This window comes from Lutra lutra, chromosome 12 (genome assembly GCF_902655055.1).
Source record: "Lutra lutra chromosome 12, mLutLut1.2, whole genome shotgun sequence".
NCBI lineage: Eukaryota > Metazoa > Chordata > Mammalia > Carnivora > Mustelidae > Lutra > Lutra lutra.
Window position 1 is genome coordinate 67,780,583 of NC_062289.1, and position 24,889 is coordinate 67,805,471.

General features: G+C 44.8%; 1 gene segment (V, D, J or C); it reads right to left on the reverse strand.

The window, feature by feature from the left end:
• Positions 1-1,343: 1,343 nt before the first annotated feature.
• Positions 1,344-24,889, reverse strand: part of LOC125081773 (Ig kappa chain V-III region MOPC 321-like) — a 130,467-nt gene continuing 106,921 nt past the window's right edge. Inside the window, 2 exon segments of the V gene segment in view lie at positions 1,344-1,600; positions 8,321-8,722. Of these exon segments, the coding sequence occupies positions 1,344-1,600; positions 8,321-8,722 (659 nt within the window).

Consider the following 24,889-nt stretch of genomic DNA (forward strand, 5'->3'; position numbering starts at 1 on the left):
GTGGTTTGCAGTCAGTTCTCACTTCCTACCTTAACAGAGTTCCTCCCAGTGACCTGACATCATTCACTTGCAGGATAAGGACATTGTAACATGGTCCCATCTCGCTCATCATTTCTGCTTTCATTGTCATGTTTTACTTGTTCTTCCACTATAAATCAAACACGTTGCTATGGTTTTTGCTTTAAGCACATGACTGTATTTCTAGGCATTAACCACTAAAACTTGTTTTAGATTTATCCATGTAGTTATGATTTTCCAAGCTTATTATAGTTTGTGCATACTCACTTTTCCCTCTGTTACCCTTTTCTTCTCTCGGAGGGACGTCCATCACTGTCACTCATGCTGAGAGTTTGTGGGTGATCAGTTCTGGGAAGACTGTTGTCTAAGAAGGGTTGATTTCATCTTCACTTTACAATGACATTTTTTTGTCAGTAAAGACCAAAGATGACAGATATTTCCTACTAGAATTTGAAAATGTATCTCTTTTTTTTCTACGGTTTTATAGTTTACATATTTCATGATGAGAAATGTACTTCCTCCATGATGTTAGTTCTCTGTAGGAAACAAGACTCCTCTCTGGTTGTGAGAGTTTCTGCATTGTTGTTTTGTTGTAATTTCATACGATGTGTCCTGTGCTGTCTCTCATGTTCCCTGTGCCTGAGCTTCATTGAGCTTCCTGGATATATTAGTTCCTGGGTTTCTCCAAATTTGAAGCCTTTCTGTAGATTGTTTCTTCTCCTATTTTTTTGGTTCACCCTCAGTTTCATACCTTCCGTCCCTGAAGCCCCTGCACTTGCACACTGTCTGGGTGGCACAAAGGTGTCCTACAGGCACTTAGCCTTCATTAATTTAATTGTCATTTCACTGTGTCTTTCATTTTGAACACTTTATATCACTTTTTCATCAAATTCCCTATTTTTTTCTTTTCCAGCATCATACTTGCTATCAGTCTATACCCTGTATTTTTAAATTTCAGACATATTCATTTAGGGAAGTTTTTAAAAGAAATGTTCTTTAAAAAATGTCTTCCATTTCTGCTTCTCACATGTGTAGTCTTTTCTTCACCCACAGTCCCAGGGAAACAGAGTTCTAATAATTGATTACAAATTCCATGCTGATCTGCCCTGTGCAGCCTGCCTGGAGGACTGGGGGGAAGGGGACAAACTGGAGACCTCAGACCTGGGGACCTGGGACAGACCTGCTCAATGCTCTGTGCACAGATCTGCTGGCACTGGAAGAGAGGGTGACACAGATGGGGAAGGGGTTTGTTTCTCACTTCCCCATCTGCCTGTGTTACTGTGAGCACCAGCACTGTTGTCATAGGACTGACAGTAATAGTCAGCCTAGTCCTCAGCCTGTGCTCTGCCAATGGTCAGGGTGGCCGTGTTCCCTGACTTGGAGCCAAAGATTTGCTCTGGGATCCCAGAGGGCCGCTGACTATCATCATAAAAGACCATCAAAGGGGCTTGACCTGGCTTCTGCTGGTACCAATGTACATAACCATATTCCAGTTCCTCTCCAGTGCAGGTGATTTTAGCCATCTGACCTAGGGCCACTGACACAAAGAGCGGCTGAGTCAGCTCACTGGAGGTCACAGAGTCTGAAAAGACAGAGGAGGAGAGGTTGCAATGAAGTCCAGGGACTCATCCCAGGGTTCCAATATTGAGGCTATGCTGTACCTAAGCTTGGGGTTTGACGCAGGCTCAACTCAGGTCCTGTGAAGCTGAGTGCGGGCAGGACTGGAGACAGCATCTGTGCAGAGAGTGAGGACGAGAAGTGAGATAGGAGTCCAAGCCATGGTGCATGTGCTTGGTGCTCTGTCTTCTGAGAACTACAGCTGGGCCAGGCTCACTCTCTTCTCTCTTATTTCTTTCCAGGCCCTGGGGAGTGTGATTGTTAGTATTTATGCAAATTTCCTCCTCTCTGGGACTGCACATGCATTCAAACCACTTGTGAGCTCAGACCAGGTGACTGAAGAGGAAGAGAGGAACTCTCAGCTTCCTCTAAGCAAATCTCAGATCAGAAAATGAGCCTTGGTCTCCAAATTTAGTATCACACTCACAATTCTGGGGTTTGAACACAACCACTGACTGTCCCTACCCATTCTGTCTGGGGTCTTTTGGTGCTAGTTCATGGCCTTCCAGAATCCTGGCCATGTGGCTGGTCTGGTCTCTCTGAGAGAGTCAGACAACATGTGATTCAGGGAAAGGTGGTTCTGTGACCTCAGTACCTTCCCTGCCCCCCTCCTTCAGGTTCCCTCTGTGTCCCCACAGACACTGTGGTACCACCCTTGGCATATCAACAGAATAGGGAACTCTCTCATTCTGAGGTTCGTTCATCATCTTGTAAGTGCAAGTTTACTTTGCCTAATAACCACTGCTTTTGGAGATTTATCAGGATTTGTAGTCTATTTACACATGGTGCTATTGTCTCTATGACAGCCCCTGTCCCACAGCAGACCAGCAATTGGCATTGTCAGCCATTTTTTCCCTTTTAATTTTTTCATCAATGTTTCATGGGAACATATGAAAATGGCCTGAATCCATGAGAAGCAACCTCAAGGTCTGTGATCCTGCGAGGATCCGCATGATCACACGTTCCCATATGTTGTGAGCTCGAGAGCCTGAGCCATGGTCCCTGCAGCCAAAAGAATCACATCACTCTGGAGGAAGTCTCACAAAGAGGCTCCAATTTCTCCTCGAGGAAGCAGGCCCTGAGTGCTCTGCCTACTGCCCCTGGAGATGCTCTTGAATAAAGATGCTGCAGCCCCAGGTCTGAGTTGGGGTGGAGATGGGGAAGGAGAGGCAGAGTGTGAGTGTCTCTGGATGTGCCCAGCACAGAGAAGTCAGTCCCTGGAGACACTGGTGGACAGAGAAGGGACCCGAATTTCCCAGGTGAGATGTTCACTGTGTCAGGACTCTTGTCAGTGTTCTGATTGACACAGTGTGTCTGACCCTCAGAACATGGTCCTTGTAGCCTAGGGAGTTAGGATGGATCATCCTGACAGTCTCTGAGGACTGAACCTCAGACAACCTGTTGACAGCCAGGCCTGATGTCCCTGTGAGGCTCCCCCTGGACAGCTCCAGTTACTGTCCTGCAGCACCTGATGCAGCTCTGCTGCCCCCTGCTGGTGGAGATGGACTCAGACCAGGAGCTTCCCTCCTGTAAGTTGCTCCGCAGCACCTGTCACCTGAGAAAGAGTGTGGACAAAGGTTCCCAGCCTCCCACAGGCAACTGCCCCACTGCCCTGTCCAGCCAAACACAGACAAGTCACATACATGGCGCAGGCTACGGGACAGGTGCGATTCCTGTAGTTGTCCCAGGGTTGAAATGCCCTGCCCTAGACTGCTGTCTTGTTATAAGAATGAGAGGGAAGGTACAGTGTAGTGCATTTGAAAAGAGTCAGTGTCCAAACAAACCTGTGTGATGTCCCACAGCCACCGGGTTCCTGTGTATTTAGGAATCAGAATCGATGCTTCCTGCATCACTATCGATGTAGTTGGATCATGGGAGTGACAGGTGATGATTCTGGTGTAAAGTTAAGTTAGCAGGAATATATTTAATTTCATTGTTATTACTGCTGTTTTTATTACTTTTTTATTATTATCCAGCCCTCACCTCCAGAAGTTTGGTGTGGGAGGATTTGTAAAATATCATAGTCTGTGGCTTGGTGATGTTGGCAAACTGCTCCTTCAGACCTGGATCCAATCACACATGCTGTAAGTACAGTGTAGCTGAAAACTTTTCCTTGCGTACCCACAGAAGTGTACTGGAGACTCCAACACCAAGAACCCCCTGAGTTGTTCTCATTAAAGAGACACTTCAGTGTTTTGTATCATTTAATTTGAAATGACATATTTCCTACTTGAGTATTAGCTTCCCCATTTCACTGCAAGTAAAGCAGATGCCCAGAGAATAAATTCCCAGGAAAACAGAGGAAAATAGGGGGAGTCTGGTAATGCAGCCCAGGTGTCTTAGATTTAGACCTGGAGCCTCTGGGGCAGAACTTGACTATGGCTTAAAGAAGAGAGTGTACATCTGGGGTTTTGCCTCCAGACTCACAGCCATTCCCCCTCCTGGCCTGGTCTATCAGGGAGCCTCCTACCCTCCCCTTGCAAGTGGGAGGGTCTGTGGGCTTGTGTTTCAGGTTAGAAATGCAGAGTCTATGGGGCAGTGGAGGCAGGTTGGCTGTGCTGGGGCCTGGGCTGGGTCCTGCTGGCTCCCTTCTGTATCACCACTTTATCTTCGGCTCTACTCTCCTGAGCCAGTGGGAGTGACAGGGATCTCATGGCCATCTACAGGGGCATCTGAGTCTTACAAGTGAACAGAGGACCGCCAATTTCAAGAAACTCTGGGGGACATTCTCTGTTTTCCCAACCCCTGCATCAAGCCCTGGGCCAACCTCTAGGTCAGGGTCATGGTCAGGGTTCTGTGGGAGCTGAACCTGTAGGGAGGGCCTGGGACAGCCCCTGGGCAGGGAGTGAGGAGAGAGAGAGCAGCAGGGTCCATGTCATGGTGGGGATAAGAGATCTGTCTGTTGAGTCCACAGCTGAGTCTTCCCCCCTGCAAGCCTCCCTCATTTTCTCACTGGTCCCCCTGAAGATGTTCCTTCTCAGCATGGTAGAGAGAATCTCTGCTTCTGGGTGGGCTTCCTGGATCTGGTGCATGATGTGAGAGCCAAACTCACCTCTCAACTCTTCTTGGAGAGCTCTGGTCACTCTGTGTTTGAAAATCTTAAAGTCCGGGAGAGAAGGGACATGTGTGGGCATTTTGTATCTGTTCTCATGAAACGTTCACTGTGTGTATTCCATCTCTTCATCCTGTGTGTGATACACATAAGAGAAAATCATCCTAATTATTTTTAGGGACTCCATTCATCTTCTTAGATTTTCTATGTGTTCCCTATGAATGTTTCATGTCCCAGATTATGGAGCAGAATTGTGTGGGAATGATCTTAAATTGTGGCTTAGATTCTGTGTCACTTCCCTTCCTGGAGGTTTCTGATGTGCAGCATCTACTTGGGTGTTGCAGTGAAATTCAATATAACAATCTTTGTCTTTAATCTTGGCATTTAGAGCATTTCCTGAATGTGACTAGTAGTATCATTTCAATATAGCAACTTCCTTTATGTTCTTGTTGTCCCATGTGTCCTTTGTTCCTTCTTTCCATGTATATGTATATATATATTTTAAAGATTTTATTTATTTATTTGACAGAGAGAGATCACAAGTAGACGGAGAGGCAGGCAGAGAGAGAGAGAGAGGGAAGCAGGCTTCCTGCTGAGCAGAGAGCCCGACGTGGGACTCGATCCCAGGACCCTGAGATCATGACCTGAGCCGAAGGCAGTGGTTTAACCCACTGAGCCACCCAGGCGCCCCCCATGTATATATTTTTGATTAACATAATATTTTTAAATGATTCCATCTTATCTCCCATTTTTGCTTAAGTTCCTTCTGTCTGATGATCAATAACTTGCAATAGTCTACGTTCTGTGATGCTACCAATTTATATGGTATATAAGCACCTGATAACATCCTTCTGTGTCTCACCTCTCATCATAGTCACTGCGATTTTCCTACATATTATTTCAACTCTGTCAGGAGTTCCAACATACATAGTTATTTTATGTTCTGCACAGTATATTTTTCTGCACACTTTTAAAGAGAATTAGATAATAAAGTGGTCTTAATATTTATCCCCCTAGTTAGCATTTATGATGTTTATATCCATTTTGTAGATTCAGATTCTTCCTAGAATTATTTTATCTTCCTAAGGGATCTATATTGTTGCTTGTATTGCGTGTCAGCTGATGAAAACTTCTTTCACTTATTTTATGTGAAAATTTTCATTGAGACTTCATTTGTGAAGGATGTTTTCCCTGGATGAATTGGTTCTTCCCCACCACCCCCCACCCCGTTCTTTCATCTCTAATTTAGAGACATTAATCCAGTGTCTCTTGCTGGCATTTCTACCAACGCAAAAACCACTAACATCTTCTTCTGTTTGTTCCCCTGAGTGCAGGGACTCTTTCCCTCTGGCTGCTTCTAAGACTCTCTTGTTCATGGCCTTGAATATTTGAAATAAATGGGTGTTGTTGTTTTCTCTTCCTTTGTCTTGTGCTTGTGGTCTGTTGAGATTCTTGGACCCGTGCATCTTCAGTTTCATCAAGTTTGGCACATTCTCGCCAATGACTGTCCAAACATTTTTCCATCCCCTACACATTGCTGTCTCTCCTTTTTGGACACACTACATCCTATTCCACTCCTAAAGGTGTCCTCCAGCTTGGGGATTCTCTGTTTACTCTTGTGTCTTTTCTTCTCTCTCTCACTTTGCAGTGTCTGTGCTGTGTCTTCAGGTTCCCTCATGTGTTCTTTGCTTTGTCGTGTCTGCTGTTACTCTCAACCCCTGGATTTGTGATCTGAGACATTGGAGTTTCATCTGTAGGAATTGGATTTGTACCCTTTAACTTTCTTCTCTGTGTCCTGTGATCCTGTCAGAGCTCAGACTACATTTAAATGAGATATCGCAACATCATTCTTGCTAGAAAATCCAGGCTTCTGGCCTCCCTGCATCTTGAGTGCATGCACATTTTTAAAAAAGCATTTATTTATCTATCTATTTATTTATTTATTTGGGAGAGAAAGAGTGAGAGAGAACAAGCAAGGGGAGTTCCAGCCATAGGGAGAAGCATGTTCCCTACCAAGTAAGGAGTGTGATACAGGACTGGATCCCAGGACGTTGGGATCGTGACCTGAGGCAAAGGCAGTTGCTTAACTGACTGAATGACCTTGGTGTCCCTATGACCCATTTCTTTAAATCAGCTTCTGTCTATCTCCCTGTTTCTGTCTCTCTGGGTATGTGTGTGTAACATATGAATATATATCCAGGTGTGTATGAGTTATAGGCCATATTGGATCCATATTCCCTGGAGAACCCTAACTAATACACCTTATCAGCTCTTTCTCTTTGTGGTTCAAATGGTTTTATTTTGGTGTCTTACTTGGTGTTGGAGATCTTCACTGCTAATTGTCAAGTACCTTCTTGGGACATGGTGTTGATTACATGTAGAAGAAGGATGTGATAAGAAAATTTTCTTTCCCCAACATTTTTACTGACAATTGTCATATATTTTATAGATGCACATTATAAATCACAATATATTGTTCTTATTTCTACCTAAACAGTTGACTCTTTAGTAGACACTAAATAATAAAATCTTTTTACATTTACCCATTTAGTTTTTGCTATCTGATAATTTTTATACCATTCAGTAGACTCACATTTCACTCTGCTACACTTTCCTTCTGTCCCAGGGTGTCCTTCACTGTCTCTTGTACCAAGAGTCTGTGGGTGATCAGTTCTGGGAGGTTTACAGTCTGAGAAAGGTTTAGTTTGTCTCACTTTTCAATGACATTTTGACTGGTTAAAAATGAAGGTTGACACAAGAAACAGACTCTTCAGTGTAGAAAACAAACTGGCGATTACCACAAGGTGGGGTGGAAGGATGACTGACATAGATCATGGGCATCAGAGAATACAAAAATAAAAAAAAAATAAGATTGTCCGTTTTTTAGTTGTATTTTGAAGACATTGCCCCCCCCCCCACACTCAGTTGTCCAGTTTACTTGGTTTGTAAGGAGGAATGTATTCCCACCACGGTACTGGATCCCTATAGGGAACATGACTCTCCTCTCTGGCTGTAAGAGTGTCTACAATCACTGGTTTGCAGTGATTTCATTACGATATCTGCTGTGCTGTCTCTCATGTTCCCTGTGCCAGAGCTTCGTTGAGCTTCTTGGATACATTGGTTCATGGGTTTCACAATTTGAGAACTTGGTGGCTCTTTTTCCTTCAGATATGTTTTCAGTCACCATCCACTCCCCACTGTCTCTGCCTCAGTTACTCCAATTACACATCTTTAGGTGGAAAGAAGCTGTCCTCCCTGCACTGGGACTTTCTTCAATTTCTCCAGCTATTTCACTCTGTGTTTCATTTTGAACAATCTCTATTGCTGTGACATCAAGGTGACTAGTCCCTTCTTTGGTAACATGTAATCTGCTGTCAATCTCCATCTCTGTATTTTTAAGTCTCAGAATATATGATTATGTTTTAGGCAAGTTTTAAAAGATTTGGGCTTTGGAAAATGTCTTCTATTGTCTGCTCCTAACATATTCAGTCATTCATGAGCTCACATCCACAGCTTAAGTATAGTTATAATAAATGTGTCCTTATCCTCTGCCAATCCATCCTGTAGAACCTGTCTGAAGGTGTGTGAGGAGAGTCAGCCTGTGGATCTCAGATGTTGGATCCTAGACTAAACCTGCTCCCTGCTCTGTGCATAGTTCTCCTGGGGCTGGAGGAGGTTGAGACACAGGCAGGGAAGGGGATTTTGTCTCACTTCCCCATCTGCCTGTGTCACTGTGAGCTTCACCACTGCTATCTGATGACTGACAGTAATAGTCAGCCTCATCCTCGGCCTGGGCCCCGTTGATGGTCAGGGTGTGTGTGGTCCCTGAACTGGAGCCAGAGAATCGGTCTGGGATCCCAGAGGGACGCTCAGTGTCCTTATAAATGACCTGCACAGGGGGTTGGCCTGGCTTCTGCTGGTACCAATATGCATAACTTTCTGACAGTATCTCTCCAGAGCAGGTGATGGTAGCTGTCTGTCCCAGGGACACTGACACCGAATGAGGCTGAGTCAACACACTGGAGGCCATGGAGCCTGAAAAGACAGAAGAGGAGAAGTTGGTTTGAGGTCAGGGGCTCCTTCCCTGGGTCCCCATAATGAGGTTTTTCTTGGTTTGAGCTCAAGTCCTGAGTCAGGCTCAGCTCGGGTCCTGTAGGGGCTGAGGATTTGCAGAGGGTCCAAGGACACCACCTGTGCAGAGAGTGAGGATGGGGAGCAGGAGAGGAATCCAGTCCATGGTGGAGATGCCCAGAGCTCTGCTTCCTGAGATCCCACAGCACTGCTGGGTTCCACCCCAGCCTCTTTTATTCCTTTCTATGTCCTTGGGTCAGTGACTGTTAGTAGTTATGCAAATTTCCTCCACTTCAGGGGCTCCTAATTGATCCACCAGTGGTGAGATCAGAACATATGATTGAGGAGGAAGAGAGGAGTCCCGAGTTTACTCCAAGCAGCTGCCAGTTTCAAAACCATCCTCGACAGCAAACATCCTGGCATCTGAACACATGATAACCAAATGAAACTACTCTATATGGGGTGTGCCTTTGGTTTTCTCTATGGTCTCTTAGGAGCCTGGCCATGGAGGTGGGCTGGGTCCTCTGAGAGATGCAGACACCTGGTTCAAGGAAACATGATCCTATGCCCTCATTACCTTCCTCCTCCTGCACTGTGTCCCCACTGTGTCCCCCTGAGGCACTGTGATCCCATGCTTCCCATGTCATCAGATTGTGGAACTTTCTCATCAGAATGTTTGTGCATCATTGTCTGTGAGAGTCCATTTATTTTTTTAAGATTATTTATTTATTTATTTGACAGAGAGAGAGAGAGCGTGTGCGCACAAGTAGCAGAGAGGCAGGTAGAGAGAGAAGGCAAAGCAGGCTCTCTGCTGAGCAAAGATCCCAAAGATCCCAAACCAAAGGCAGAGGCTTAACCCAGTGACCTACCCAGGTGCCTGAGAGTCCACTTGTTAAGAGATCGTCACTTTTGAAGATTGATCACAATGTCTAGTGTATTGACACGTGGTGATTTCATCTCTCTGACACCCCCATCCCACAGCAGACCAGCTCATACATTGTCAACACATTGATTCCTTTGTGATTCTTCATCAGTGTTACATGGAAACATGCGACTTGCATGAGAAATCACCACTGACAGTTTTGAGCACCATGTGTTGTTAGGGTCCCAGAGTTAGGTCTTTTCACATGGGTGAGTTTTGGAGCCAGGCCAGCATCCCAGGAGGGAGCTGGATTCTGTCACTGCTAAAGGACAGCCCAGGGACCAGAGCTCTGGCCTCAGGTAGTGAGAATCCCTTAACTCTGAAGACAGTCCCACAAGGAGGCTGTGGTGCTCATTCCAGGGACCAGGGTCCCCAAGTACTCCTTGTCCCACCCTTGAGATCCTCCTGAGCAAAGAAGCTGCAGACTTCGGTCTGCTTCTGCCTGGACATGGGGATGGAGAGTCAGAAGGTGAGTGGTCAGGATGTTCTCAACTTATCCAGATCAGATGAGTCAGCTCCTGGAACACCAGTGCACAGAGCAGGGGGATGCATTTCCCATGTGAGGCATTCACTGTGTCAGGACTCCCGTCAGTTTCCTGGGTATCACTGTGTGTCTGACCTTCAGAGCAAGGTCTCTTCAGCAGCTGGAGATAGGAGTGATTATTCCAACTTCTTTCTGGGAACTGAACCCTGGACCCCTGCTGACCCCCAGAATTGGTGTCCCTGAGAGGCTTCCCATGGGCAGCCCCAGACACTGTCCTGTTGTTCGTGATGCAGCTCTGCTGTCCCCTGCTGGTGGAGGAGGACTCAGACCAGGAGTTTTCCTCCTGCAGGTTCCCCCACAGCACCTGTCACCTGAGAAGGGATGTGGACCATGGTTTCCAGCCTCCCATAGGCAGCCGCCCACCCCCAAGCCCTGCCAAGCGCAGCACAGACAGGCCACATACACGTGCAGGAGGCAGGACAAGTGGGATTCTTGTACTTGTCCTAGGTTTGAAATGCCCTGTGCTATCCTGGTGTCTTGTTATAAAAAGAAGAGTGCAGGGTACAGTGCCCTGCATTTGAAAAGTGTAAATTCCAGATTAATCCATGTGATTTCCTATCACTACTAGTTTCCTGTGTATTAAGTGTCAAGACTGATGATTTCCCACCCTAATTGTGTCGATTGTCATAAGTGGGAACAGATGATGCTTTTGGTGTAAAGTTTACTTGTGCACATAAATATGCATTATTATTGTTGTTGTTGTTGTTGTTATAAACTCCTCAGGGCATAGCTACCAGGACAAGAAATAGGGAGGGAAGGTGGCAGCAGGCTTTCTGTTCCCGACTCACTGCCATCCCCATCCTGTCTGGTCTCTAAAGAGCCCCTTGGCTTGCACATAGACAGGGTCAGTGGGGTCATGTCCTAGGTTAGAGATGGAGAACCTGTGGGGACAGTGGAGGCTATTTGGCCATGCAGGGCCCTGGGTCCGGGGGCTCTGCTCAGCATTATTGTTTGGTCCTCTATCTCCTGAGCAGGTGGTGGTGTCATGGCCACTCTATTGGGAAAAGCTAATCTTATAGGTCACCACACAGCCTGAAAAATCAGGAGTCTCTGGGGCTCATTCTCATTGTCCCCAATCTTGCAGCATTCCCTGGGCTGAGCTCAGGCTCAGGGTCATGCTTGGGATCAGGTAGGGGCTGAGCCCATGGGCAGGGCTTTATGGGCAAGAGCTGGGTAGAGAGTGAGGAGCAGGAGCAAGAGAGGGTCCCGGTCATAGAGGAGACCCCAGAGTTCTGTCTCCTGAGGCTACACCTGAACCTAGCCACCCCAAGCTTCCCTCATGTCATCACTGGTTCCTGTGAAAATGCTCCTTCTCAGGCTGCTGGAGATAATCTCTGCTCCTGGCAGGCTTCATGGATCTGGTGCCTGTGGAGCTGTCTCCAACTCTCAGCTCCATAGCGGAACTCCTGTCTGTCTGTATGAAAAATTCTTCTTTAATTTTTTTATTTTAATTTAAAATCAATTAATTAACATAGAGTGTATTATTAGTTTCAGGAATACAGTTCAGTGATTCGTCAGTTGCGTGTAATACCCAGGGCTCATTATATCATGTGCCTTCTTTAATATCCATCACCCCCTATGCATCCCCCAGCCTCTTCCCTCCAGCAACCCTCAATTTGTGTCTTATGGTGAAGGGTCTCTTTATGGTTTGTCTCCCTCTCTGGTTTCTTCTTGCTTTATTTTTCCCTCCCTTCCCCTAAATGTAGGGGAAAGGAAGGAAGTGGTGAAGGCTATTTCCCTATCAGTTCCTCATGAGACGTGCACTGTGAATATTTCTTTTTTGTTTGTATACATGCAATATAAATAGTTTCATTCTAACTATTTTTAAGTGTTCACTCTCTGTCTCTTCCCTGTGAATGTTTCATGTTCTACATTGTGGAGCAGTATTTGTGTGAACTTGCCTTGAACTTACACTTGGATTTTCACATGGTTTCATTTACAGTAGTTTTCTGAAATGGGATATAGAGTCGGGCCTTACTCTGAAACTCAGTTTGACAATCTGTCTTTTCTTTGCATTTAGACCTTTTCCAGGGTGTGATTAGCACTGATGTTCCACATAACAACCTTGTATATAGTGTTCTCTATCCATGTTCTCCTGGTTTCCTTTCTCCTTTTCTTCCCTTTTTAAGTTATTGGTGCATTTTTAGGATTCCATTTTATCTCCTACGTTTTTTTGTTATTAGCTCTATCTATGTCTTTCATATTCTCATGAGTTGTAATAGTCCCATTCAGGTGTGTTCCCCCATGTCACACAGACTGTCAGATCCTTACAGCAAACTTCTCCCTCCTCTTCTCGGTATTTTTTGCTGTAATTCATACATACTACTTTCAACTGTATTATAAATTCCAACATAGATAGGTATTTGAGTTTCTTTAGACAATGAATTATCTTCAAAAAAGATTTAGATACTAAAAAAGTCTTAATATTTTCCCGAGTAGTTACCATTTGTGATTTTTTTCATCTGTCTTATAGAATGTGATTCTTTCTGGAATCACTCCTTCCTGCTTGAGGCGTGTCCAGTACTATTCCTTAAGTATCAGGTTGGCTGATAATCAATCCTGTCACTTTTTGTATGTATGTCAGAAAATGTTTTATTCAGCCTTCATTTTTTTAAATCATTTTTTAAAATTTATTTTCAGCATAACAGTATTCATTGTTTTTGAACCAAACCCAGTGCTCCATGCAGTCTGTGCCCTCTCTAATACCCACCACCTGGTTCCCCCAACCACTCCCCCACCTCTTCAAACCCTTCAGATTGTTTTCCAGAGTCCATAGTCTCTCATTGTTCACCTCCCCTTCCAATTTCCCCCAACTCCCTTCTCCTAACTCCCCATGTCCTCCATTCTATTTGTTATGCTCCACAAATAAGTGAAACCATATGATAATTGACTCTCTCTGCTTGACTTATTTCACTCAGCATAATCTCTTCCAGTCCTGTCCATGTTGCTAAAAAATTGGGTATTCATCCTTTCTGATGGAGGCATAATACTCCATAGTGTATATCGATCACATCTTCCTTATCCATTCGTCTGTTGAAGGGCATCTTGGTTCTTTCCACAGTTTGGCAACCGTGGCCATTGCTGCTATAAACATTGGGGTCAAGATGGCCCTTCTTTTCACTACATCTGTATCTTTGGGGTAAATACCCAGTAGTGCAATGGCAGGGTCATAGGGAAGTTCTATTTTTAATTTCTTGAGGAATCTCCACAGTGTTCTCCAAAGAGGCTGCACCAACTTGGATTCCCACCAACAGTGTAAGAGGGTTCCCCTTTCTCCACGTCCCCTCCAACACATGTTGTTTCCTGTCTTGCTAATTTTGGCCATTCTAACTGGTGTAAGGTGATATCTCAAAGTGGTTTTAATTTGAATCTCCCTGATGGCTAGTGATGATGAACATTTTTTCATGTGTCTGATAGCCATTTGTATGTCTTCATTGGAGAAGTGTCTGTTCATATCTTCTGCCCATTTTTTGATATGATTATCTGTTTTGTGTGTGTTGAGTTTGAGGAGTTCTTTATATATCCTGGATATCAATCTTTTGTCTGTACTGTCATTTGCAAATATCTTCTCCCATTCCATGGGTTGCCTCTTCGTTTTCTTGACTGTTTCCTTTGCTGTGCAGAAGCTTTTGATTTTGATGAAGTCCCAAAAGTTTATTTTGGCTTTTGTTTCCTTTGCCTTTGGAGACATATCTTGAAAGAAGTTGCTGTGGCTGATATCGAAGAGATTACTGCCTATGTTCTCCTCTAGGATTCTGATGGAATCCTGTCTCACATTGAGGTCTTTTATCCATTTTGAGTTTATCTTTGTGTATGGTGTAAGAGAATGGTCGAGTTTCATTCTTCTACATATAGCTGTCCGGTTTTTCCAGCACCAATTATTGAAGAGACTGTCTTTTTTCCACTGTATATTTTTTCATGTTTTGTCAAAGATTAACTGACCATAGAGTTGAGGGTGCATATCTGGGCTCTCTACTCTGTTCCACTGGTCTATGTGTCTGTTTTTATGCCAGTACCATGCTGTCTTGCTGATTACAGCTTTGTAGTAAAGCTTGAAATCAGGTAACGTGATGCCGCCAGTTTGATTTTTGTTTTTCAACATTTCCTTAGCGATTCGGGGTCTCTTCTGGTTCCATACAAATTTTTGGATTATTTGCTCCAGGTCTTTGAAGAATACCAGTGGAGTTTTGATTGGAATGGCATTAAAAGTATAGATTGCTCTAGGCAGTATAGACATTTTAACAATGTTTATTCTTCTGATCCAAGAGCATGGAATGGTCTTCCATCTTTTTGTGTCTTCTTCAATTTCTTTCATGAGTGTTCTGTAGTTCCTTGAGTACAGATCCTTAACCTCTTTGGTTAGGTTTATTCCCAGGTATCTTATGGTTCTTGGTGCTATAGTAAATGGAATCGATTCTCTAATTTCCCTTTCTGTATTTTCATTGTTAGTGTATAAGAAAGCCACTGATTTCTGTACATTGACTTTGTATCCTGCCATGTTACTGAATTGCTGTATGAGTTCTAGTAGTTTGGGGGTGGACTCCATTGGGTATTCCATATAAAGAATCATGTCATCTGCGAAGAGAGAGACTTTGACTTCTTCATTGCCAATTTGGATACCTTTTATTTCTCTTCGTTGTCTGATTGCTGTTGGTAGGACTTCTAATACTATGTTGAACAAGAGTGGTGAGAGTGGGCATCCTCGTCGTGTTCCTGATCTCAACTGGAAGGCTGCAAGCTTTTTCCCATTGAGGATGATATTTGCTGTGGGTTTTTCATAGATAGATTTGATGAAGCTCAGGAATGTTCCCTCTATCCCTGTACTTTGAAGCGTCTTAATCAGGAATGGATGCTGGATTTTGTCAAATGCATTTTCTGCATCAGTTGAGAGGACCATGTGGTTCTTCTCTCTTTTCTTATTAATTTGTTCTATCACATTGATTGATTTGCAAATGTTGAACCATCCTTGTATCCCAGGAATGAATCCCACCCAGTCATGGTGGATAATCTTTTTAATGTGCTGTTGGATCATGATTGCTAGGATCTTGTTGAGAATTTTTGCATCCATATTCATCAGGGATATTGGTCTGAAATTCTCCTTTTTGGTAGGGTCTTTGCCTGGTTTGGGGATCAGGGTAATGCTGGCTTCATAGAAAGAGTCTGGAAGTTTTCCTTCTGCTTCAATTTTTTGAAACAACTTCAGGAGAATAGGTGTTATTTCTTCTTTGAAAGTTTGGTAGAGTTCCCCAGGGAATCCGTCAGGTCCTGGGCTCTTGTTTTTTGGGAGGTTTTTGATCACTGCTTCAATCTCATTTCTAGACATTCGTCTATTTAGGTTGTCAATTTCTTCCTGGTTCAATTTTGGGAGTTTACAGTTTTCCAGGAATGCATCCATTTCATCTAGCTTGCTTAGCTTATTGACATAACTGTTGATAATAACTTCTGATGATTGTTTCTACTTCCTTGGTGTTAGTTGTGATCTCTACCTTTTCATTCATAATTTTATGAATTTGGGCTTTCTCTCTTTTCTTTTGGATTAGTGTGGCCAATGGTTTATCGATCTTATTGATTTAAAAAAAAAACCAGCTTCTAGTTTCATTGATACGTTCTACTGTATCTCTGGTTTCTACCTCATTGATCTCAGCTCTAATCTTGATTATTTCCCTTCTTATGTGTGGAGTTGGTTTGATTTGTTGTTGATTTTCCAGTTCTTTAAGGTGTAGAGACAGCTGCTGTGTTCTGGATTTTTCAATTTTTTTGAAGGATTCTTGGATGGCTATGTATTTCCCCTTTAGGACCACCTTTGCTGGGTCCCATAGGTTTTGGACCAAAGGGTCTTCATTCTCATGGTTTCCATGAATTGTTTCATTTCTTCTTTGATCTCCTGGTTGATCCAAGCATTCTTAAGCAAGGTCGTCTTTAGCTTCCAGGTGTTTGAGTTCCTTCTGAACTTCTCCTTTTGATTGAGCTCCAGTTTCAAAGCATTGTGATCTGAGAACATGCAGGGATTAATCTCAGTCTTTTGGTATCGGTTGAGTCCTGATTTGTGACCCAGTATGTGGTCTATTCTTGAGAAGGTTCCATGTGCACTTGAGAAGAATGAGTATTCTGTTGTTTTAGGGTGGAATGTTCTGTATATATCCATGAGGTCAATCTAGTCCAATGTGTCATTCAATGCTCTTGTTTCTTTATTGATTTTCTGCTTCAATGATCTATTTCTGAGAGAGGCATGTTAAGATCTCCTACTATTAATGTATTCATATCAATATGACTCTTTATCTTGATTAACAAGTTTCTTATGTAATTGGCTGCTCCCATATTGGGGGCATAGATATTTACAATTGTTAGATCATCTTGGTGGATAGTCCCTTTAAGAATGATGTAGTGTCCTTCTGTATCTCTGACTACAGTCTTTAGTTTAAAATCTAATTTGTCTGATATGAGAATAGCTACTCTGGCATTCTTTTGAGGCCCATTGGCATGAAAGATGCTTCTCCATCCCTTCACTTTCAGTCTGGGTGTATCTTTAGGTTCAACATGGGTCTCTTGTAGACAACATATGGATGGGTCCTGTCGTTTTATCCAATCTGCAACCCTGTGCCTTTTTATGGGAGCATTTAGGCCATTCACATTGAGAGTGATTATTGATAGATATGCTTTTATTGACATCGTATTACCTTTGAAGTCTTTCTTTCTGTAGATTGTCTCTATAGTTCTGTTCAATGCTATTCTTAGGATTTTTCCTCTTTTATAGAACCCCCCTTAATATTTCCTGCAGTGTTGGCTTGGTGGTTGCATAGTCTTTTAAGCCTTGCCAGTTTTGGAAACTCTTTATCTCTCCATCCATTTTGAATGTCAGTATTGCTGGATAAAGTATTCTTGGCTGCATGTTCTTCTCATTTAGTGCCCTGAATATATCTTGCCAGCCCTTTCTGGCTTGCCAGGTCTCTGTGGACAGGTCTGACGTTATTCTGTTGGGCTTTCCTCTGTAAGTAAGGAGCCTCTTTGTCCTAGGGGCTTTCAAGAGATTATACCTACAATTATGATTCCTCAATTTGACTATCAGGTGCTTTGATGTTTTTCTGGAATCTATCATCTTGGGTGGAGACCATTTGGCCTCCAGTACATGCACACTGGTTCCATTCGTGAGACTGGGAAAATTTTCATGAAGAACTTGTTTCACTATATCTTCTAGACTTCTTTCTTTCTCCTGCCCTTCTGGGATTCCAATGATTCTGACATTGGAACGTTTCATGGCGTCATTTATTTCCCTGATTCTGTTTTCATGGTTTCTAAGCTGTTTGTTCCAGGCTTCCTCTTGATCCTTTCTCTCTATATGTTTGTTCTCCAGATCACTAATTTTATCTTCTGTCTCAGTTACCCTAGCTTTGAGAGAATTTAGATTAGATTGGAACTCATTGAGAGCATTGTGAACCTCAGCCCTGGTAGCTTTTAGCTCTGCCCTAACATTGTGAACATCCTGTCTGGTCACTTTCAGCTTGGCTCTAATCAATTCCGTTTGGTCATCCATGGCTTTCTCCAACCTAGTGATTGCCTGGATAATTGTTAGCCTGAATTCTCTTTCTGACATATTGTCTATGTTGATAGCCGTTAGCTCTGTTGTAGAAGGTCCATCCTCTGTATCTTTCTTCTGTTGGGCCTTCCTCCTCCTAGTCATTTTGGTGAGAGATGACTGAACAGATGTAGCTGGTTGTATCAACCGTGATGCAATCTGGGTGCACCCTGGAACAATTCTGAGTAATCAGGATTCCCCACCCAAATGAGAGAAAAAAGAAAAGAAAAAGAGAGAGAGAGAGAGAAAGACAGGAAAGAAAGGGAAGATGAAAGAGAAGGTCCAGCCCAAATGGGTCCCAAGGTAAGATTTATGAGGTATACAAACAAAAACAGACAAACAAAAAGACTGATAAAAGTGTATAACAAGGGAAAAAATTATATATATGCAAATAAAGGAAGAACCTTGTTGAAAAGAACCCCAAGTGTAAGATTTATATACTATCAGGACAAACAGAAAAATACAGAAACACTGGTGGAAGAAAAAGATGGGAGAGTGGTTATAAATTCTCAGTGTGGGCGAGGAAGGTTGTTTTGATTCTTCCTGGATGTATCTTGATATCTTTGTTAAAGGACTCAACTTTCCTAGGCTAAAGGGGGATTAAAAATTGGTTTACCTATAGGGGTAGTATTGATTGGGGAAAGGGGATTACTTTGAAGTTTAACTCTATATGAATATTAGAAAATAAAAATAAAGAAGGAATAAACTAGACTAAACTAAACTAAAATTAAAAAAAATTCAAAAAATAGAAATGCAATACAAAAACACAGGTGTATGTATCAAAAAGTTCAGGTTAGAAGGTTATTATGGAATTTGATGTATTGGACAGCTCGCTGTGATGGTAAATAGGTTAAAAAATTATCTATAAAAAAATGAGCCAGAATAGTGGGAACAAATTAAAAATAAAAGTTGTCCTATGAAGTAGTGATGGTGGTAGTTCTCTTGTAGTTGTTTTTTTTTTTTCTTTCCTGGTTGGTTTTCTGGGGGAGGGGCCTGCCACACGGGTTTTCAGTCAATGATGTTCCCTGAGTTAAGTCCTTTAGTCCCCCTCAAGGGGGTGGGCTCTGAGGAAACCGGTTTTTTAGGCTTTTGTTCTCTGGAGGTTTTTATGTTTGTTCACTTTTTTTTTTTCCTATCACCTTGACTGCTTTTGATGGTTTTTCTAGGTTTAGAGGAAAACAAACTGCACCCTGACTTCCCTCTCAGAGAGAAGCCTCAGTCTGTTCTTCTGTGGGTGTTGCAGAGCTGATATAAATCCCCCCTTGGCTGCTGGCAGAGCAGGTTCTGAGTTGCGGTCCCTGGGGACACAGGATCTTCTGCTTGTACCCAAAACCAAGGCAGCAGCGGCGGCTGTCTGGGCAGCTCCAGACCACCAGAGAGGTTCCAAGCAGCGTTCGCACACTGAGTTTTTCCCGCTGGCCCGGGCTGGGAGTCCTGGTCTTTCTGGGTTAAGAGCGCCAGGCTTGTGCACACCTCTCTCAGGGGACAGTCTGGGGTGCGCATCTTAGGCTCTGAAACAATGGCGCGTGTCAAAGAGCGCCGGCTGGGCCTTTGTACCTTTCTCAAGGGAGGATGAGGGGCGCGCACATCTCAGGTCTGTAGCAGGGCTCCCACGTTCTGCCATCCGGCGTGGCTCCCATCCCCTCACAGGGGCCAGAACCCGCGCGTTCTTGGGCGCGCTGGCGGTTCAGGGACCAAAACCTGGTTTTTCCGCCACACTCTCTCTGGCTCCGCACCAGGGGAGGCTATCCTGGGACCGGGGACTTAAGCCCCTGTCCCTAGCCGCCTGGATTCCCACAATTCCCCCCCCACCCTGTGATCTTTTGCTCTTTTGGAGTGCTTTCAACCAGTCTCCAAGTTAATGCTGGTCCCCAGATGCAGGGCACTCTCGCTCTTTTTAGGGGTATTACTTTCCAACCAGTCACCTCTGGTGGCTCCCTCCCCCTTTTGTTTATCTTCAGATATCAGTCCACCTTTCCCACTCTGCTTTACCTGCCCACTGACGTCTTCTGCCCCTGTAGAGATCCAGATGTGTATAATTCTGATCTCGGCTGATTTCATGGGTGATCGGAGTTCTTTGGTAGGTAATCAGCTCACTTTAGGGTACAGGTTGAAAAGCCTCCTCCTCCTACTTCCCTGCCGTCTTGTCCCTCTCCTCAGCCTTCATTTTTGAAAAATGTTCTCCTTTGGTAAGGAATTAATTTTTTTCACCCATATTTTTAAAATTTACTGTCCTTGCTTGCATTTCTGTTAATGAGAAATTTGCTAGAAATTTTCTCTGTCTTTCCCTAAAAACTGTGTGTCTTTCCCTTCTGTTTACTTTTGAGAATGCCTCATTTTCCCTGCCCATTTGACACTGGTGGGTGTTTTTTTTTTAAACCTATGTCTTGTAGTTAAAGTGTGTTGAGCATTTGGGATCTGGGAGTTTTATTTACAGGTATAGTTATAGGCTGGTTTAACAGATGATCACACAGGGGCTTGATCTGGCCTCTGCTGGTGCCCATATGCGTGTTTACTTCCAGTGCTATTTCCCCACAGGTGAACCTGGATGTCTGTCCCAGGTCCACCTACACAGAGGAGGGTTGAGTCACCTCATAGGAGGCCACAGCTGCAAGAGAGGAAAGGAGAGGTTGGCCAGAAAATCAAGGACTCATCCCAAGAGACTGCCCACCTGTGAGGCCTGGCCTGAGCTCCAGGGATTTTCTAGATCCACAGGGGTGCCCCTCTCATCAGCCTTAGTCCCAGAGTAGCATGGGTCTGACTGGTGGTTGGAGTTTTTAAGAAAACTGGAAAAGAACCCTATTCCTGGGCATGGGCATTCCACCATGGTTCACAGAAAGCCATGAGCACTGTGGGGGTGTTTCACTCACCCAGCTCTCATCCTGCAGCAGGGTCAGGAGTATCCTCTCCCCAGGCAGCCCCTGAAGGGCTCAGACATAGGGTCTGTCTTGTCCCAAGGACCTGGAGCTGGTGTGGCTATAAGCCTGGGCTCAGCACCTGTGCAGTGAGCAGGACACTGAGGAGCAGAAGGGTCCAGGCCATGGTGGTGGTGCACCGATTCTGCTCCAAGGTCTGAGGTAAGGCAAGTGTCCCAGGCCTCTCTTAGCCCATTGCTGGAGACAACTACTGAGTTTGCAAATCAGTGGGGCCTCAGAGGCTGCTGCTAAAGAGCTTTGTGGGATCTCATAAAGAGCTCAGACCCAAGGAACACAGAGAGGGCAGGGGTGGTTCTTGTTGACTCCACTCTCAGCCCAGAGAATTCTGTTTCGCCCTTGGTCCTATAATCTGGGGCTGACATCCCCACTCCAGTTTGTGTTCTGATGTCTCTCTGGGCTGGAATAGCCACAGAGAGCTCAGCAGTGAAGTCTGTCCTTATTTTCTGATGCTTTCCTGTTGTTGACACAATGTGGCTCACACAGGTGCAGGATTGAGCCCAGATGATAGCTTGTGAGCCACAGAGATCAAATAAAATTCATCCTCTATCAAGAGAACATGGTCTTTCCATAGGTAGAATGTTGCTGTAAATATTTTCTGTTGGCTGTGAGCTTTGGGACAGGCCATAGGTGCTGTGCCTCACTATCACCATTTTTGCAGTCACAGGCAAGAACAGATAAGTTGCAAGAAGAAATGATTGCCACATAAGAGAATGTGAGGGACTGTAAATTTTAATAACTCTTCAAGTTAATATTTATCATATTTAAGTTATCTTCAGTTTTTGGGGAAAATACATAATAAACATCTCAATTTGTAAATTAAGTCCAAAAAAGTTTAATGAGAAAATTGGTGTGTTGCAGGCACTAGGAAAGTGAACAGAATTTTCCAGACCCTGTCCCTTTCTTGAGGGAGGTTGTTTGGAGGGACAGGTGAGGGACAGGGAGGAAGAATTTCTAGGAAAGTTGAATAGTCTGGAAGGAATAGGGTCTCTTAGCACAGAGTAGGGAAGGAGGAAATGTGTGATCATAGGGAGAACCAATGTTTGTGGACAGCGACAGCATTTTGTTTCATGAGGGTGAGCTAGGTCTTGGGTTGGTGGGGGTAGGGTCTGCAATGTCTCCATGAGGAAGACCACACACACATACCCTGAAGAATTTGTCCTTGAGAGTGAAGGATGTCGCTGTATGCTAATGACTAATGAGAAGTGACCTGAGGGTTCAGGTCCTGGTTACTAAACCACTCCTCATGTGGCAGAAGCCCTGATGCCCAGGTCTTCCCCATTTGCAGGGGACTTTACCAAGGTATCTCTGCTGCCCCCTGGTGGCCACTCTACCCAGGCTCCTGCAGGTGCAGTAGTGTCCCTGGCACAGGTGCACGCTCATAAACTACAGTTCAGGTCCTGATTCTTGATCTATGGACTCGGCCCAGTGAGGAAAGAATTGTCTAAACATGGCTCCTGCCTGTTTCATGTTCTGGCACTAGAGGCCTAGATTCACTATGAAAACAGAGCAGGGCCACGTGGGGGAAGAGAGCACAGGTTTTACTGAGGCAACCCTGCCCCTGTCTATGGGGTGTGGGGTGTCATGCAGTTGGTACTGCAGCTTAGCAATGGGGATCAGAGGACTCAGGAGATAGCTTGTATTGGAGCCAACGGTGCATGCAGGTGTGATGTGGGGTTGGGGAGAGGGTGACAAAGGGTGAATTCCCCAAAGGCAGAGACGGGGAGGATCTACCCGGCTGACATTTATTCAGACCCTCATTGGTCTGGCATCCATTCCATCCTGGGAATTCTGCATGGACAAGGTACAGTCCCTACTGAAGAGGGAACTCTGGAGCTTCTCAGCATGGGGAAAATCACAAGAAGTGAGATGTGTGTAGGAAGAGCCCAGTGGGTGCTACTGCATAGGGGCAGAGGGGGGAGTTAGAGGATCTGAAAGAACAGGATAAAGCTCAGGGACCTGGGATGCAATCCAGTTCCAGGCAAGTGTGGAGTTTTCCCCTCAGGTGAGCATTCTGGGCACAGAGGCATGTATCAGGTGTGATCAGAAACAACTTCCAGGTGATAAGTCAGTTCTCTGGGCAGCTGCCAGGCACAGATAGGGGTTTCTAATAGGAAACAGATGAAGTAGGAGCAGGTTTGAGACATATGTGATCAGTCAGTCCCTGGGATCTCCGTAGGTCATCTGGGGACTAAGGTTGTTCAGGGGAGTGCTTATTTGCCCTCTTCTCCTCACCATACGCATCTAAGCCATAGGGAGACCAGAGTGCTCCATGTGCCTGTGTTCCTGTCCCCTTGTGTGGAGTCCCACATGGATGACATGTCATTGCTTTCCCCAGCACCCCACAGATTGGCTGAGCTAATCAAGTACATGAGGGAGGAATGCACCTGGCAGTGAAGGGAGGCAGGGAGAGGAGTTCAGGTCCCTGGTTCCCAGGAATGGAGAGAGTAGAGCAGAAGCTGGCAGGTACCAGTCAGCAGCCATCCCCCACATCAGGTGAGGAAGCGTGCCCAGGCTGAGAGGGGAACTGCAACAACCTCAGCCAGAATGTTCCAGGTCTGGAAGGAGACAGCTCTTTCCTCTCAGTTCTGCTCTGTCCCACATGGACAGGAGGCCACCTGAGGTCCAGGGAGGTGCCAGTCCACTTATGGTCATGTGGATGAGAAATTAATGGTGAGAATCCCCAGATTATAACTCTGTAGAGTTACACTTTCATGGTATTTTAACCTGAAAAAATTTTTTTGGTCATAGGTATTCTTATGAAAAATTATCATTCCAGTTTATCACATCAATAAGTAAGCTGTAGATCCATAATTCAATAGTACTTGCCATGCTCTTGTGAGGGGAAAATTGTCTTATGTCCTGTGTCCTCCTATTCTCCCCAAGTTATTGCTCTGATTCGACCCAGTTTGGAAATAGGGGGATCTGCTCTTCCTTCTTAATAAAGTCTTCATCTGTTATTTCCTCCCCATGAAATTGCTCTAAAAATCAATTTACAAACCACAAGTCAAAGAATCATGATGAAAAATTCAGTGCATGATAGATACAGTTTTTGAATCTTGGAAAAGATTACCTTGGACCTAAAAGTGTGGCCCAAATGCAGCCAAGGTCACCCCAAGGGGTCCACACGGGGGTGGGTATGAGTCCATGTGGGTCAGACCTGAGTTAAGGGTCAGACCTGCCTGGTGCAGGTGACTTGGGGCAGTAGGAGGATGTGGTGCCAGGAGCAAGTCCCCTGTGTGCCCCAAGGTGGTGCGTGCACTTCCAACACAGTTTCTACTGAACCTAAGGAGGGTAGAGCCTGGGGTATCAGGGGCCTGGTCTCCATTTCAGGAAGCCTCAGACAGCATTTCTGGATTGGGGATTCCTCAGCCTGGCACAAAAGGAGGCATCCCATCAGGCCCATCCAGGCTTCCTGTACCCAAGGAGAAGAGGAATTCCCCCTAGAATGTACTGAGACAGGTGTCTCCCCTCAGAAGTAGCACGTGATTATATTTGGGTCACACGTGATGTATAATGGCATCCTAAATCTGTATTATCTTCCATAAAACCTGACTACAGTCCCCATAGTACAGTATAGCTCTCTACATCTGTCATTGTTCAGTGTGATATACAGATTTCAAGGACAGAGAACCTGCTAGAAATCCCACTGGTGTAGGGGCTGTTCCAAGACCAGGGAGGACACCTGATCCTAAGGTCTGACCTACAGTTGGTGTTAGTGAGAGGGGAGGTCAGATTCGGTGGGCAGCTTTGCATCTCATTTCCACACTTTTGTGTGTTACTTTGAATTACTGCCAGCTGCTCTCACTGCCATGGTAGGTGACATAGAAATGGTCAAGCTTCTCTTAGCCCTGGATCTGTCTGATTTTCAGCCTGGCCTTGTCCACAAGTTGGATTCTCAGTATCAGTCAGGGATCCCCAAGGGCCATTCAGTATCTTTACATAAGAACATCCCTAGGTCCTGGCCTGTCTCCTGCTGGTTCCAAGTAACATGTTCAGTCCTGAGCTGATCTCCAGAACTTGGGCCTTCCTAGGGTCACTGATATGGAGGGACTGTCCAAGGAGGCACAGGGTGTATAAGCGGAGAGGAGAGGGGCTGAGGGAGAAAGATGTATTCCTGGGAGGCTCTCCTGAGCTGACTCAGAGTTTGGGGCAGGCC